Genomic DNA, 15,086 nt, shown 5'->3' on the forward strand with positions numbered 1-15,086 from the left:
ATATGATGAGCCCAAGCCAAAAAGCCCTCAGAAATCACGAAGCGCGTCGACGGGGACTATGATCCTCGAATCCCTTCGATCAATCATCAAAAAGTATAGATAAAAACAAGCGGAATCCGGAATAATCTCACTGGAACCTGAACACTGCGCTCCAGATCCTAGGAGGGCCCCACACCGCCGCGTATGCGTATTTCCAGTCCCCATCCACACCCGCAGCGGCGCCATACGCACCAGCGCCCGACAGGGACGCCGTGCGCGTCACGAGGCCGAACCGGAAAGACCGCACCGAAAACCTCAGTCCAACACCCCAACACGCACCGGCGGGCACGGCACACCATCGCATCGCTCCCCGTTCGTCCGTTCCCTGCTCGGCGGCTCCCGTCCGCCTCCACTCCACCACGGCGCCACCACCCGCGCGCGCGCACAACACAACCCGTCACCGCCTCTCCCACGCGCCGCCGCCCCGCGGCCGCGGCCGCTCGCCCGCCCCGAAACGCCACGCACGCAAACCCCCCCCGCCCCGCCTCGGCCTCCCGCGGTAAACGCCATCTCCTCTTTTTTAGTCCTCTCCCGACTCCCATTCTCCCTCCCCGGCTCCCCGCCGCCCGCCTTTCAGTTTTGGATGCCACGGAGGCCTGCCAGTGCCAGCAGTAGCAGGACACCGCCACACATACGCGCACGAAGATGCCGGTGAAGCGGTCAGCGTCCGTGGCGGCGCTGCTCCCGCCAGTCGGCCGCCGCGCGCGGGCCCGCCTCTGCGTCCGCCTCGCCGCGTCGCTCTCCTTCCTGCTCCTCTTCGTGGCGCTGTTCCGCGCCCAGCCGCTCCTGGGCGTTCCGCCCCCTGCGCCGCCGCCCTCCGAAGGCCCAGCTAAGGTCGCCTTCCTCTTCCTCGTCCGTGCGGGGGTGCCGCTCGACTTCCTCTGGGACGCCTTCTTCCGCGTAAGTATCAACCTCCCCCTGATCGATCCCTCGCGTCTGGTTATCTATATTCGATTTAATAATTGGTGGCCTGATCGCTCCCCATGTTTTTGCAGAACGGCAAGGAGGGGAGGTTCTCGGTGTACGTGCACTCCGCGCCGGGGTTCCAGCTCGACCGCACCACCACGGGATCGCCATACTTCTACGGGCGGCAACTTGCGAGGAGCGTCAAGGTTGGACCATCTGTATTTTCTACTGTACCTTTAGTATGACGTGGGGTCTCTTGGTACGGTCTTGACGGAATATATGGTTGCGACCCGCAGGTGGTGTGGGGAGAGGCAACCATGGTCGAGGCAGAGAGGATGTTGTTTGCCGCCGCGCTTCAGGATCCCGCGAACCAGCGCTTTGTTTTGCTCTCTGATAGGTAGGTGTGCTACTTTCTGATGTTCGCCACATGTGTTAACTGATCTTGTTCGTACGTCTAGTTCAAATTCCGTGAAGTGGTCCATGATGAAATGCACGGTACATTGTCTGACTCTTGATCGGTTTAATAATAACCTTTAAAAGATGTTTGGTAATGGTAATTGACCTAGTCATATGCATTTGGACGTCCTGTTCTGCTGGTACTGCTTACTGCTCTCGATATACTTTTCTAATAATATTCTCTAGTGTCTCCATATCACGTTTTGTTTTGCTTTCATATGTTGGCATAACAACGTCCTCGCTTGTTATTTAAAGTTTGCGATTTCTATATTAGAATTTAACATTTTGATACATTTTTTTTCTTTTTTTCACCGTATGCAGCTGTGTTCCTCTCTACAATTTCAGCTCCATATGTACTTACTTGATGGCTTCACCTAAAAGTTTTGTAGACAGGTAATGGGGAAAAAACATGCAATTTCTTGTTTGTTCATTTTGATTTTCTCCACAATCTTCAATATTTCAATTATTTGTTCTCAAATATAATAAGTTATTAGTCTTGCAGCTTCGTTGACAAGACGGAGAAGCGTTACAATCAAAAGATGTCTCCTGCCATTCCAAAGGATAAATGGAGGAAAGGATCTCAGGTTATTAGTTTGTGACCTTTCTTGTTCCTATATATATTTCAATACCTGCTGAGAGCTGTATTCTGACTTCTGGGTCCATCTGTCAACTCATTTCAGTGGGTAGTATTAATCAGAAAACATGCTGAAGTTGTTGTTGGTGACAAAAATTTATTAAAAGTATTCAGAAGACATTGCCAGGTATATTGTTGTTCTCTTCATGTTGAAACTGGAATTTGTTTTTAGCTTCATTTGTTTTTTAGCTTCTCTTCATATTGACACTGGAATTTGTTTTTAGCTTCATTTGTTTTTTAGCTTCATTTGGTAACTATCAAAGGGATTTCCAGTGCACCTTGTTGTTTCATTTTTTCTCTCTCTTTATTGCTCTAATAAGTGTAGATCCTTGGATCCATGTGCTTACAACTAGTTGAACAAAAGCATGAGATGAGCTGACTTTTATTGAAATTAGATGGGAGAAACAACTGTCCCTTTAATTTTGATTCACTTGTGGTCCAATTAATTGGATAAGTACCAAGCAAACTGCTCAAATACTTTCAAGGTTTAAATACTAATCTGAGCTAGTTTTATGAAATCTATTCTGGTCTTCTTTTCTACAAACAACATTACTCGATGTAGTCTACACTTCCAGGACTATCTTCATAAAAACTACTTTATGATTTCCACTTGATTACAGTCTATTTTGATTAGCACCATGATCAATGACTGGTGCAGATTTATTATGATCTTTATCTCACTTATACGAGGCTCTAATACAACACAATAATATAGTCTTCATATTCTTCAATCAGCAGCAGTTACAGTTTTTTTTGGGTTTAACCAACTTCTGCAGATGGTAGTAACCAAGAGCTTGCTTGGACGAAGGCCAAATGCTGTAAGTTTTTAGTTTATTTCATTCGTGCACACTTTTATTAGGTTTGTAATTACTCTAGAGATATGAAGTTGTGAGCCAAAATTGTGGCATTCAATGCCTGTTGTTTGGCACTTTGAGAAGGCGATTTTACTGTAGATGGGGAAATATCGTATATAAGAACAATGCTTACCTTGATCTGTGCAATCTTAGCTAAAATGAGATTTATAATGTACTGGAGCTAGTAATAAACATAATTGGATCTGTGCCATTGCTCTATGCTTTGTAATATGGACTACATTTCATCTTACCAAATGTGATATTCTGTAAATGATGTGACTTGTCTAAGTTTTATATTAGGTACTCCCTCCGTTTCAATTTATAGGCCATTTTGGCTTTTTATATACACTACTTATATTATGTATCTAGACACATCGTATATCTAGGTGCATAGCAAAAGCTACGTACATAGAAAAGCAAAAACGATCTATACTTTGTGACAGAGGGTGGTAAGTGTTTTCTTTTTGTTTGTTTCAATCCTAAATCAATCTAATGGGTGAACTGATTTTCCATCCCCTGTTCAGTAACTATTTTTCATGCATCAAACAACTGACCGTCTGATCCTCTAATTGAATGTTCTTGTTTGTTTGATTAGTGTTTACATTTAACGAATCCACTTTCCTTGCAGAGACGACTGGGGCTCACCTTTCAGAGAAAGCAGGTACTGGTAAAGTTCAGCTGTCCACATTCTCTTTGAATATCCTCAAGCATGTATTCAGATGAAGTAGATCTAGTTGTCACTTGTCATACTTACACATATGATTGCAAAAAGAAAGGAGCACATAGAGTTTCTTGTTCATAGCTGTTGCTCAAAGCACATAAGGTTTCTTGTTCATTTAATTATGTGCCTGACACATTATGTCATGTTTAACTTTTCAGAAAGGAGTAACTCAACAGGAGCATGATTGTATTCCGGATGAACATTATGTGCAGACATTATTTTCTGTAAGCTTTGTTGTTACTTCTATAGATCTCAAAGTTGGAACTGTCATAATTATCACACAGATTCATAATGGTGGCACATTATTTTAATATATTCTAGATCAAAGGTCTTGAAGATGAACTGGACAGAAGAACTTTGACCTATACCTCATGGAACCAATCATCAAATCCGAAAGACAAAATGACTTGGCATCCTATGACATTTGAGTATGATACATCTAGCCCTGAGCATATCAATGCTATCAAGGTAGGCTCTTAATTTTCTTCTGTATGTCTGTTACTCAGATCAGAATTTGTGTTTGCATGGTAGAATTAGTTACCTCAAACCTATGTGTTGAGAATAGGTTTAATCATCGATGCCTGATGGCATTGTGCATTCTATTATTCAAGCACGATCCATTGTACGGTTTATTTTTATGACAGCCCGCTTTCTTAGATAAACATTGAGTTCTGTAGGACAGAACATATATATTGTTATTGCTCAGTTACCACCACACCACTCATAATTTGTTATGAATATTTTTGTAGAGAATTGATCATGTCAACTATCAAATGGAGCAGAGGACAGAGTGGTGCCAATGCAATGGTACCTTGGTTCCATGTTTTTTATTTGCCAGGAAGTTCTCCTATAGTGCGGCCATGCATCTTTTGGAACAAGGAGCCATTGGCACACCAAAATCTGCTCAGCTGATGATTAACTTTTAACAAAAGTGTTTACACAAGTCTGCACTCACCATTTTGATTGGTCAGATACTGTTCACAATTAGTACCAGCCTCAATGGGAGCTGTAGCATTTGCAGCAGTAGCTACAGAGACATGGAGTATCAGAGTATTGACAGTGACCAGAGTGCGCTTAGACAGTTGAAGGACTTAAAGAGGGTTGATGTACAGACTACAGAGCATTGGTTTTTGAAGTTTGTCAGCTCCATCAGTCTGCGGTATCCAGGAGACAGAGTACTCGCAACCCGTAACCTGACAGAACAAGAAAGTTATAACAATAGCTTAATTTTTCTTATAAATATGATTCCCCTTGTATGATTCAAGAATAGATAGTTCTGTTACTTCATACAGGTTATTAGACATAGTGAATAGGAAAATGTGCAAGAAGATACATGTGTCCATCTGACCTACTGTTTAGAACATTGGTCACATTGGCCGATGATTTGAAATTATTGCAAGTCTATAGACCAACGAAAACTACTGTGTTTTTCCTCTCTTTTTTTCCGTTTATCCCCTCGGGAACGTACTATTATTTTTCAACAAACGTCGTACCTCTAAGCCTGTATTTGCTTATATATCTTATATACTAGACCCAAATGATTCTACCCTGCTGCTTCACATGCTGAGGAAATGTATTAGAGTACTTCCTCTTGTAGATCTTGTGTAGAAAGGACTTCAACACTGCATGTACCGTTTCACTGGGTTGTGCTTCAATGTCTGAAATCAACTTTTCGGAACTCTCCCTTTCGTACTTAGCGAGAGCCCTATGTGAAGTGATAAAATGTCACGGTCGGTAGTATATAAAACGCTGAGTTAGAGAAATACTAGCATGCTATTCTATATGCAAGGGGGAAAAGTTACTAAATGTTTGATAAGATAAAACAGCAATGCTTCAATTAAGATGTTCGGAATGGGCGGACGCCTCACTCTGCTCACTCCCGCGCTCAGTCACTCACTTCCTCCTTTCCGTGCTCGCGCCCCGTGCCTACCCCGACGCGCGGCCATGGCTGCCCCCTTGGCCGGCGGCGGCGCACTCCCCACCCCAGCGTCCTCATCCACCGGGAGCGTCCAACACCCGTGGATCTGGTGGCCCTCTCCCCCACCCCGGCGAGATCCATGGAGTACGAACGAGATCCATGGAGGTGGCACGACGGTGTTGCAGGGGAGTGGGCGGCTCTGGCCCACCCCCGACGGTCCCCTCCCCTATGTTACACATGTATGTTTCAAGTGTTTTTATGTTGCACTTGTTTCATATGGATGTTGTAAAAGTAGATCGGGGGATGTTGCACATGTTGCATATGTTGCAATTGTTTCAGAGGTATGTTGCAAGCGTATATTTCGAGTGTTTCAAATGTTTCAGAGGTATGTTTCATCCGTGTTTTTTGGACACATGTTGCAAGTGTGTTTATCTGGATGTTGCATATGTTTCACACATACATTGCATGTGTTTTATTTGAATGTTGGGTATGGTTACAATGGTTTCTAAGTGTTTTCAGGTGTTTTTAAGTGTTTCAGAAGCATATTTCAAGTGTTTTAACTGGCTTCAGACATATGTTGCAACTGCTGTATTTTGATGTTTCAAAAGTAGATCAGGTATTGCATCTCTCCTCCCCACCTTCTGCTGCATCGTCTCTCTTGGCACCGGCAGGGCATCCATACAACGCCGCGACCGGGTGTAACAACCCAGGTTTTTTAATAACAAAAAATCTGAACTTAAATTTTTTTCTAACAAAACCCATGCATGGTGAGTGTGCATACTAGGAAAACCCTATGTGGCTTTGAGACATGACTCACTCTCAGGAGTAGAATAGAATGTCCCTCTTTTGGAGCCTACCTGCGTTGTCGACGAAATATGGTCGGCAGTCTACCTAGGGGTATGCCCAAGGTAGTAGATTATCGGCAGACAGATGCGCAAGCCCCAAACAAGACGGTGACGCAAGACAGACACGAGGTTTTATCCAGGTTCGGCCGCCAAGAAGGCGTAATACCTACGTCCTGCGTCTGATTTGTATTGCTGTATGTCAATGAGAGATGTTTTTTAGAGGGGTCCCCTGCCCGCCTTATATAGTCCGGGGGGCAGGGTTACAGATCTGGAAACTAATCCTAGTCAGTTACAATTGCCATATGTGGCCGGATAAGGATTCCTATTCTAACCGACCAGGATCCTGCTTGATCGCCAAATCCGTCTTGATTCCTTGTGCGGGACTCCGATCAGGTTAGCTGGGCCGCACGTCATCTTTCGGGTGGACCGGACTCGTCGATCCGGGCCAGCCCAAGCTTAGCCGTAAGGGTATAGGGGTTAATACCCCCACAGCTAGTCCCCGAGCATCATGTATTATGCTGCGACACGCCATTTTAACCTTCTCCGACAAGTAAGGCTTGAGTCCTTGACGCCTCTGACCACCGTCATCACCGGAGAAGTAGGTTGTCCAAAGAATGTATGTTGCTCTTAAGAAAAAAGAAAAAGATTTCTGTCCTGAGAAGTGTGCCCACTTGTATTTCTGAAAAGAAATGTAAGTGGTCTTGAAGCATAGCGTCCTTGAACATCAGAGGCGTAGGGGTCGAAAAACAAACACATTCACCGCAAGGTGAAGTGTGCCCACTTAGTCCTCGAGCCTGGTAGTAGGTGACGTAGGCACGTGGTGCCAGGGTCTAAAAAGAATTCCTAGTTTAGTTGAAAACCCAATTGCCGTACAGGCAAAACAAGATGCACCGGCAGGTGCATCGTACCGACGTAGTCCCCGAGCTTGCTGGAAGGCGAAGTATGAGCCTTGTAGCAAGGTCTAAAGAAATGTCTCTTAACTGTATGTGAGTACAAACCACATGTAGCCAAGGAGAACCATTATTCAAGCAGTGGTCGGGACAGTCCCCGAGCACATTAATAATCCTTACAATCATTCAAAGCACAGGGGTCGATTAAACAAACACATTCACCGCAAGGTGAAGTGTGCCCACTTAGTCCCCGAGCCTGGTAGTAGGTGACGTAGGCACGTGGTGCCAGGGTCTAAAAAGAATTCCCAGTTAAGTTGAGAACCCAATTGCCGTACAGGCAAAACGAGATGCACCGGCAGGTGCATCGTACCGATGTAGTCCCCGAGCTTGCTGGAAGGCGAAGTATGAGCCTTGTAGCAAGGTCTAAATAAATATCTCTCAACTGTATGTGAGTACAAATCACATGTAGCCGAGGAGAACCCTTCTCCGAGCAGTGGTTGGGATAGTCCCCGAGCACATTAGTGGTCGGAGCAGTCCCTGAGCACGAGAGTGGTCGGAGTAGCCCCCGAGCACGTTTGTGGTCGGAGCAATCCCCGAGCACGTTAGTGGTCTGGGCAGTCCACGAGCACGGCAGTGGTCTGGGCAGTCCCCGAGCACGGAAGTGGTCTGGGCAGTCCCTGAGCACGGCAGTGGTCTGGGCAGTCCCCGAGGACGGCAGTGGTCTGGGCAGTCCCCGAGCACGGTAGTGGTCTGGGCGGTCCCAGAGCATTGTAAGAGTCTGATCCATCCTTGAGCGCAAAACAGTCATCGAAAACACGAACGCCATTTATGTATTTATTCGGTGTATTTATTTATCTCCATTCTTTGCCAAGTCCAGTCTGACACGCCTAGTCAAAAAAGCAGATGGGTATAGTACGCCATTCTGTCTTCTTACTCTTTTCTGGCAAACAGTCGCTTGGCACCTGTATGGAGGTGCGTCAGTGTGGGCCCTCTTACACTATCAACGAAGAGGCGCGTACACTGGTAACGAAGGAGCGTGTTTATTGGCGTAGATCTCGAGGTTGTGTGAACAACCGTCTGCGGCGCGTGCGCACGTCTCCCAATAATATCGGGCGGACGAAACGACGAAGCTCTTTGTTTTATATAATGTAGATCTGGTAAGTTACTCACACCATTCCCCATTGTCATTTGCCGCCGCAACCTTCTTCTTCCTCCTGCCGAACCCTATTCCTCCGAAAATCATCGCCAATCCCCTCGCCACCGCATCCACCCCCTTAGTAAGGACAGACTAATGGCAAAGAGAGACGCCCAGAAGAAAGGCGGAGTCATGGCGAAGGAGTGGTGGAAGTCGCGGAGCAATGAGCAGACCATTGAGGACCTCGTCGCCATGGGAGTGCTCCACAACAAGGCACTCGTGGGATGGCGTGCGCCGGAAGGAGAAAGCTTCCCCGATCCACAACCAGGTGAGATTGTGGTTTTCGAAGACTTCTTCAAACGGGGTTTCGGGATTCCAGTGCACCCTTTCCTTCAGGGTCTCTGCTTGTATTACGAGATTGGGATTTGCAATCTGCATCCTAACTCGATTCTTCTTGTCTCCACCTTCATCCATCTCTGCGAGTCTTATGGTGGCTTCCAGCCCCATTTTGACCTCTTTCGCCACCTGTTCTGTCTTCGGAAGAAAGGGAGCGGTGGCTCGAAGATAGCCGGAGGCATCTACCTAAATCTGCACGATGGCATGAAAGCCCAATACTTGCACTGCCCCTGGAACACCTTGCTGGACGAGTGGTACAAGAAGTGGTTCTACATTCGTGAAGAGCCGAACACCATCACCCTGTGCGACGTGGGGCTGATTCCAGAGAAGAAGAATAGCTAGACAGAGAAGCCCGAGAACCTGGAGCAGATCACCAAACTGCTCGGGATGATCCCATGGGGAAAGTTAGATGGCCCAAGTGTGGTCGGGAACTTCATCAGCCGAAGGATCCAGCCCTACTAGAAGAGAGTTCATCCAGGCTTCGAGTACCAAGGGAGCGTAGATCCAACAAGGACCAGGAAAGAGCCGCTCGACAAGATGGAAATCAAGGCCAGGATTGGGGAGCTATTCAACCTGGCCGATCCCAATTATGTCAGGCTGAACAACATCGAGCACGCCTTCAAGCTCGCCCGACCTCCCCCAAAGGTAAATGATGCCTCCTTTTAACTGTAGAGTCATGTTGTAACAAGAATTTGACTGTTGTCCCTGTTTTGTGTCTCAGTGTAATGGTCATGACCGAGCAGCAGTGTTCGTGTCGCCTCCCCCCGGTGTGGATTGGCCGCAAGCTACCGGCCCAGCCGCCCAGACCAGCGCCAGGACCGATGATGTCCACTGGGCGGCACTCAAGACTGTGGAGGATGCATCGACCAGAGCCGCTGGCAAGCGTCCGGCTGCCAGCAAATGGCGCCAAGCCATCTTCCCCCTGTCGGACGACGAAGCAGAGGATGCGGACATCTTCCGGCTCATCCCTCGAAAGAGGAGAAGACAAATGGGGTCGACGGAGCAGGGTGGCTCCTCTGTGCCAGCAGTGGTCTCATCACCGACCACTGCAAAACAGAGGACAAGCGAGGGAAACATCGAGCATCAAACCTCGACGCCTGTACCGGAGGTGGAAAGAGTTCCGGTGGAACCTGCCGAGCACGCAGAGCAGGGGCGGTCGAGGAGACGCTCCTTCGCCACATCATTCCGCAAATCGAAGCTGTAAGTATCTATATCTTTGATGTAAGATTGTAATTTGCATTGGATACTATTATCTTCTGAACTTGTCTCTGATATATTAGGTCGACGTCCACCGAGAACCCCGACTAGCTAGCCGAGTGCGGCACAACTTCGCCAGCAATGGCAGGACAAACTGCCCCGCAGCCAGCCGTGGACAAGCCTGTAGTAGGAACTCCGCCGGGACCTCAGCAGGCGGACGACCAGACGTCAGTCCCCGAGCGGCTGGTCGAGAAGACAGCCGAGCAGAGGACAAGTGCTCCGAGCACAGACCCTGCTGAGGCGGATACCCTGTCGCCGAGGGAACCGGATCTAGCCGAGGAGCAGCGGCCAGAAGTGGCACAGAGCAATCTTGCCGACGCGACGGCTCATGGAAAAGCCATGGTGGTCGTGGAGTCTGCAGACTCCAGACCAGCACCGCCTCCCAAACAAGAGGCTAAAGAGGAAGAAGTAGAAGAGGTCCTTGGCCGTCCCCAAGATAGGCGGCAACATGTATATGTGTCGTGCTTGCGGAACGACGAATGGGTTATGCACGAAGAAATCCCAGAGGTCGAAGAGACCCTAAGAGTCGAACGGGCGGCCAAGCGTCTGGTGACAGAAGTCCAGGTATGTTTGGCTTGAATCCTTGACCCTGTTATGTAGTCGAACTGTCTGACTCAGCTTGTCTGTATGTAGGACTTGATGAAAACCGCAAAATACCGAAAGAGGTGCTTCGACCAGATTGAAGGGATCACGGCGACCAATAAGGAACTGGCGGCCGAAGTGGAATGCTTGCGGCGCCAACTTGAAGCCACCGACCATGAGAGGACAGAGCGAGAAACACAGAACCAAAACCTGGTCGGCCAGCTCAATAACAAAGAGCGGGAGAAAACAAGTAAATTTTCATCTTATTATAGCAAGTGCAGGACTTGTGTTGTTGTATTCTTGGCAATAACAACTGTAATGCAGGTTTAGAAGCTGAAGTGACCCGCCTCTAAGGGGAAAATAGCCATGTGACCGCAGAGTGTGGTCGCCTGAAGGAAGACAACGAGAAACTAGCACGCAGCCAGTCTCAACTCCAAGACCACACCACCAAAATGAAGGAGGAACTGAAAAGTAAGTATTCCAGATCACCTTTCTCATTCTGTTGCCCACTTTGCCTTGTCGTGTCATCACATTTGATGTCTTGTACTATGTTCAGTTTTGAAAGTCAATGCCAAGAAGCACCTAGAGGCCATGATCAAAGAGCGTGACGACTGGAAAGCACGATGCCTCAAGGCCACCGAGGAGCGGGACACGTGGAAGAACCGGTGCCAAGAAGTGGCAACTGGCATTGTGCCCGTCCTCGACCTTATCGACCCGGCGCTCACAGAGGAAGAGCCGAGGATGCCCCAGCTCAGACTGGTCGAGAGATGCAGACAAGCGTGGGGATGGTTCCAAGAGTTCATCAAGGAGGCGGGTGAGTACACGGGTGCCCATGTACTAAGCATGGTGCGTGCCCACTACCCCCTGATCGATCTCAATCGCCTGGGGGCTGGGTACCCGAAGGAGGTAGACCCAGACAAGGCAGAGGAGCTTCGGACGGCCTAGCTGGACTTGTCGTCAAAGATAATTGGCGATATTAACCTGTGTGGAGGTGGGACAGCACCTGTACAGGGTACGCCATCGACAAGTCAGCTGGAAATGCCATCAGCCGCAAGCCAACCAACGAAGCCTGCGGTCTTGACTAGCCAGGCACCGACAGGGGCATCCCCTTCAGCTCGACTAGCACAAGAGTCCCCGAGACTCGAGTAGGGTATCGGAAGCGGCGAGCAGTAAGTGCCATGCACCCCGACCAGCCAATGTAATAGGCTTAGAGCTATAGAAGGAGGACATAGTTGTGTTATTGTGAACTTGAGCCTCTTCAGGCAAGCTTGTAATAATGTAACTGTATATTATTATAAGCTTGTTTGCTTTGTATAAAGCGTATTTAAGCTTGATACTTTATATTGGTGTAACTAAGTAAGAACATGTTAACGTTCTATTTAGTTGTACCATCGTGCTCGACACATCATCCTGAAAAGTTTGTGTGGCCCTAGTTTTCCATGTGGTTGGAGTGTGAGGTCCGGTGACCTGTGCACACGTAGACGCGGACAAGTTAAACCGAGGGGGACCTGCCGATCACCCGTAACGTAGAGAGCGGATCCCATGCATGTATTGGGAGGAACCGGAGACAGGGCCTGCTCTGGAAACCATAGAAGGAGTGGTGGTCGGCTTTTACCGGCTAAGTTAGAATAACCATAAAACTTGAAGTGACACATTAGAGTGGTCAGAGAAATCATAATTGCTTTATTGAATTAAATCGAAAGTACAAGAGGAGTACATATCTCAGTAGTTAAGCATAGAAACGTCTAAGCTTGTCGATGTGCCATGAGTTTGGTACGTCCGTACCGTCCAGGTGAGCTAACCTGTAAGACGTTGGTCGTGTGACTTCCTTGATCATGAAGGGTCCCTCCCATGGGGTTGCGAGTTTGTGTACACCAGCCTGGTTCGTCTTCCACTTCAGGACCAAGTCCCTGACCATGAAGAAACGCTCTTTAACATTCTTGTTGTAGTACCTGCGCAAAACAGCAAGGTATTTGGCCGTACGTACACAAGAATCGAGCCTTTTCTCTTCTGCGCTGTTCACTTCTAGCTCCCGTACTTCATTGACCTTGCCCTCATCGAAGTTCTCTACCCATGCTGATCTGAAAGCTATATCTGGTGGGAGGACTGCCTCAGCGCCGTAAACCATAAAGTATGGTGAGACGCCGGTGTTACGACTGGGCTGAGTTCGGAGGCCCTAGACCACCGCTGGTAACTCCTTGAGCCATCTTCCAGGAGCTTTGTCGTTTTATCTGTACATCCTCTTCTTCAATGCGTCCAAGATCATGCCATTTGCCTGCTCGACTTGTCCGTTGGCTCTAGGGTGCGCCACCGAGACGTATTTTACTACTATGCTCCTTTCATCGCAGAAGTCCCAAAAAGCGTTCCTGGTGAACTGAGTACCTAGATCGGTGATGATGCTGTTGGGGATGCCGAAACGGTGGATGACCTGGTCGAGGAATGTTACAGCCTTTTCTGAAGATGCTTGTACCAAAGGCATGTATTCTATCCACTTAGAGAATTTGTCAATCAGCACAAAGACGCATGTAAATTTCCCAGGAGCCGGTCTGAAGGGCCCGATCATATCCAGTCCCCAGCATGCGAAGGGCCAAGAGGCTGATATCGTCTGGATCTCATGTGCTGGTACGTGGATTCTCTTGGCAAAGAACTGACAACCCTCACAGTGGCGGACTAGTTTCTCTGCGTCGGCTACTGCTGACGGCCAATAGAACCCTGCTCGGAAAGCCTTACCGATCAGTGTTCTTGAGGCCGCGTGGTTGCCATAGGAGCCAGAGTGGATTTGGTCCAGGAGATGCTCGCCTTCTTCCTGGGTTATACACTTCATCAAGATTTCTTCCTTTGCATTTTTGCGCCATAATTTGCCATCGACGAGCAGATACTGCTTACTGCGACGCATCAGGCGCTCGTTTTCTGTCTGATCAGTATAACCGCTGCCATCTGTTAAGTACTTGATGAAAGGTACTCTCTAGTCGGGCTCATGAGTGGTCGGAGGCGACTCGGTTGTGCTCGGCGCCGGAACCGTAGCCACCAATTGCTGGTCCGGAGCTTTGTCGACCGTGGAATTTTCCTCTTCGATGGAAGGTGTGAGCAGGTCTTGGACGAATACGCCATGTGGGATTTTGGCTCGGGATGATCCTAACTTTGACAACGCATCCACTGCCTGGTTCTTGTCCCGGACCACATGTATGTACTCGATGCCATAGAACCTACCTTCCAGCTTTCTTATCGATTTGCAGTATGCGTCCATCTTTTCGCTGGTCGTGTCCCAGTCCTTGTTGAGTTGGTTGATGACCAGAGCCGAGTCTCCATAGACATAGAGACGTTTAACACCAAGCTCAACCGCAATGCGTAAACCATGCAGGCATGCTTCATACTCGGCGGCGTTATTAGATGCTGGGAAATAAATCCTGAGGACGTACCGGAGCTGCTCCTTGGATGGTGACACGAAAAGAACTCCTGCTCCCGCACCGTCAATGTTGAGAGAGCCATCGAAGTACATCGTCCAATATTCGTCAGATCCCGGAGAGGCAGGCGTGCTTAAGTCTGTCCACTCGACGATGAAATCGACGAGTGCCTGAGACTTGATTGTAGTATGGCTTGCAAATTCCAAGGAAAAGGGGCATAGGTCCATTGCCCATTTGACGATGCACCCGTTCGCATCCTTATTGCGAATGATGTCCCCCAAAGGATACTCGGTCATGACCACCACACGATATCCGTCGAAGTAATGTCTCAACTTTCGGGATGTTATCAGTATGGCGTAGAGCAGTTTCTGAATCTGTGGGTACCTGGTCTTGGATTCGTTGAGTACCTCACTGATGAAATAAATTGGCCGCTGTACCTTATAGGCGTGGCCCGGCTCGTCGCGCTCGACCACCATTGTAGCAGAGACCACCCGATCGGTTGCCGCAATGTAAAGTAGGAGAGTTTCGTCTTCTCTGGGAGCAGTAAGGACCGGAGGTGATGTGAGGTATTCTTTTAGCTGCGTGAAGGCAGCGTCTGCTTCCTCCGACCACTCAAACTTCTCGGATGCTTTGAGCAGTTTGAAGAACGGTAGCCCTTTTTCTCCTAATCTTGATATGAAACGGCTTAGAGCGGCCATGCATCCGGTAAGCTTCTGGACATCTTTCACCTTTTTTGGGGGCTTCATGTCTAAGATAGCTTTGACTTTCTCCGGGTTAGGGTGTATGCCGTCGTAACTGACGACGTTGCCGAGTAGTATGCCAGAAGGAACGCCAAAGATGCACTTCTTTGGGTTTAATTTCCATTGGAACGTATTGAGGGCTGCAAAGGTGCATTCCAGGTTGTCAACAAGGGTACGTGCTTCCTTGGTTTTGACAACTACATCGTCAACATAAGCCTCGACGAGGCCGTCTTTTATCTCATCGTTGAGGCAGGCCTGTATAGCGTGTTGGTAGGTAGCCCCGGCGTTTTTGAGCCCGAACGACATAGT

The 15,086-nt window shown here is 48.3% G+C and overlaps 1 protein-coding gene across 2 annotated transcripts; it reads left to right on the forward strand.

Moving 5' to 3' along the window:
- Positions 1 to 228: 228 nt before the first annotated feature.
- On the forward strand, positions 229 to 5,022 carry LOC136452765 (glycosyltransferase BC10-like). 2 transcript variants are annotated; one of them, XM_066453365.1, is made up of 11 exons: positions 229 to 939; positions 1,035 to 1,151; positions 1,242 to 1,342; positions 1,723 to 1,794; positions 1,904 to 1,985; positions 2,082 to 2,162; positions 2,812 to 2,853; positions 3,518 to 3,556; positions 3,769 to 3,834; positions 3,932 to 4,078; positions 4,360 to 5,022. In XM_066453365.1, the coding sequence occupies exons 1-11, from the start codon at positions 685 to 687 to the stop codon at positions 4,534 to 4,536; spliced, it is 1,179 nt and encodes a 392-aa protein (XP_066309462.1). In that variant the 5' UTR covers positions 229 to 684; the 3' UTR covers positions 4,537 to 5,022. The 2 variants fall into 2 exon arrangements, with proteins under 2 accessions (XP_066309462.1, XP_066309463.1); XM_066453366.1 differs by having other exon boundaries at positions 233 to 939; positions 3,518 to 3,550.
- Positions 5,023 to 15,086: the final 10,064 nt, after the last annotated feature.

The sequence above is a fragment of the Miscanthus floridulus genome, chromosome 5 (genome assembly GCF_019320115.1).
Source record: "Miscanthus floridulus cultivar M001 chromosome 5, ASM1932011v1, whole genome shotgun sequence".
NCBI lineage: Eukaryota > Viridiplantae > Streptophyta > Magnoliopsida > Poales > Poaceae > Miscanthus > Miscanthus floridulus.

Coding starts and splice junctions, on each gene's coding strand:
- LOC136452765 (XM_066453365.1), top strand. CDS start 685: ATGCCGGTGAAGCGGTCAGCGTCCGTGGCGGCGCTGCTCCCGCCAGTC. Junction 1,152..1,241: donor AACTTGCGAGGAGCGTCAAG/GTTGGACCATCT, acceptor TGCGACCCGCAG/GTGGTGTGGGGAGAGGCAAC. Junction 1,986..2,081: donor AATGGAGGAAAGGATCTCAG/GTTATTAGTTTG, acceptor AACTCATTTCAG/TGGGTAGTATTAATCAGAAA.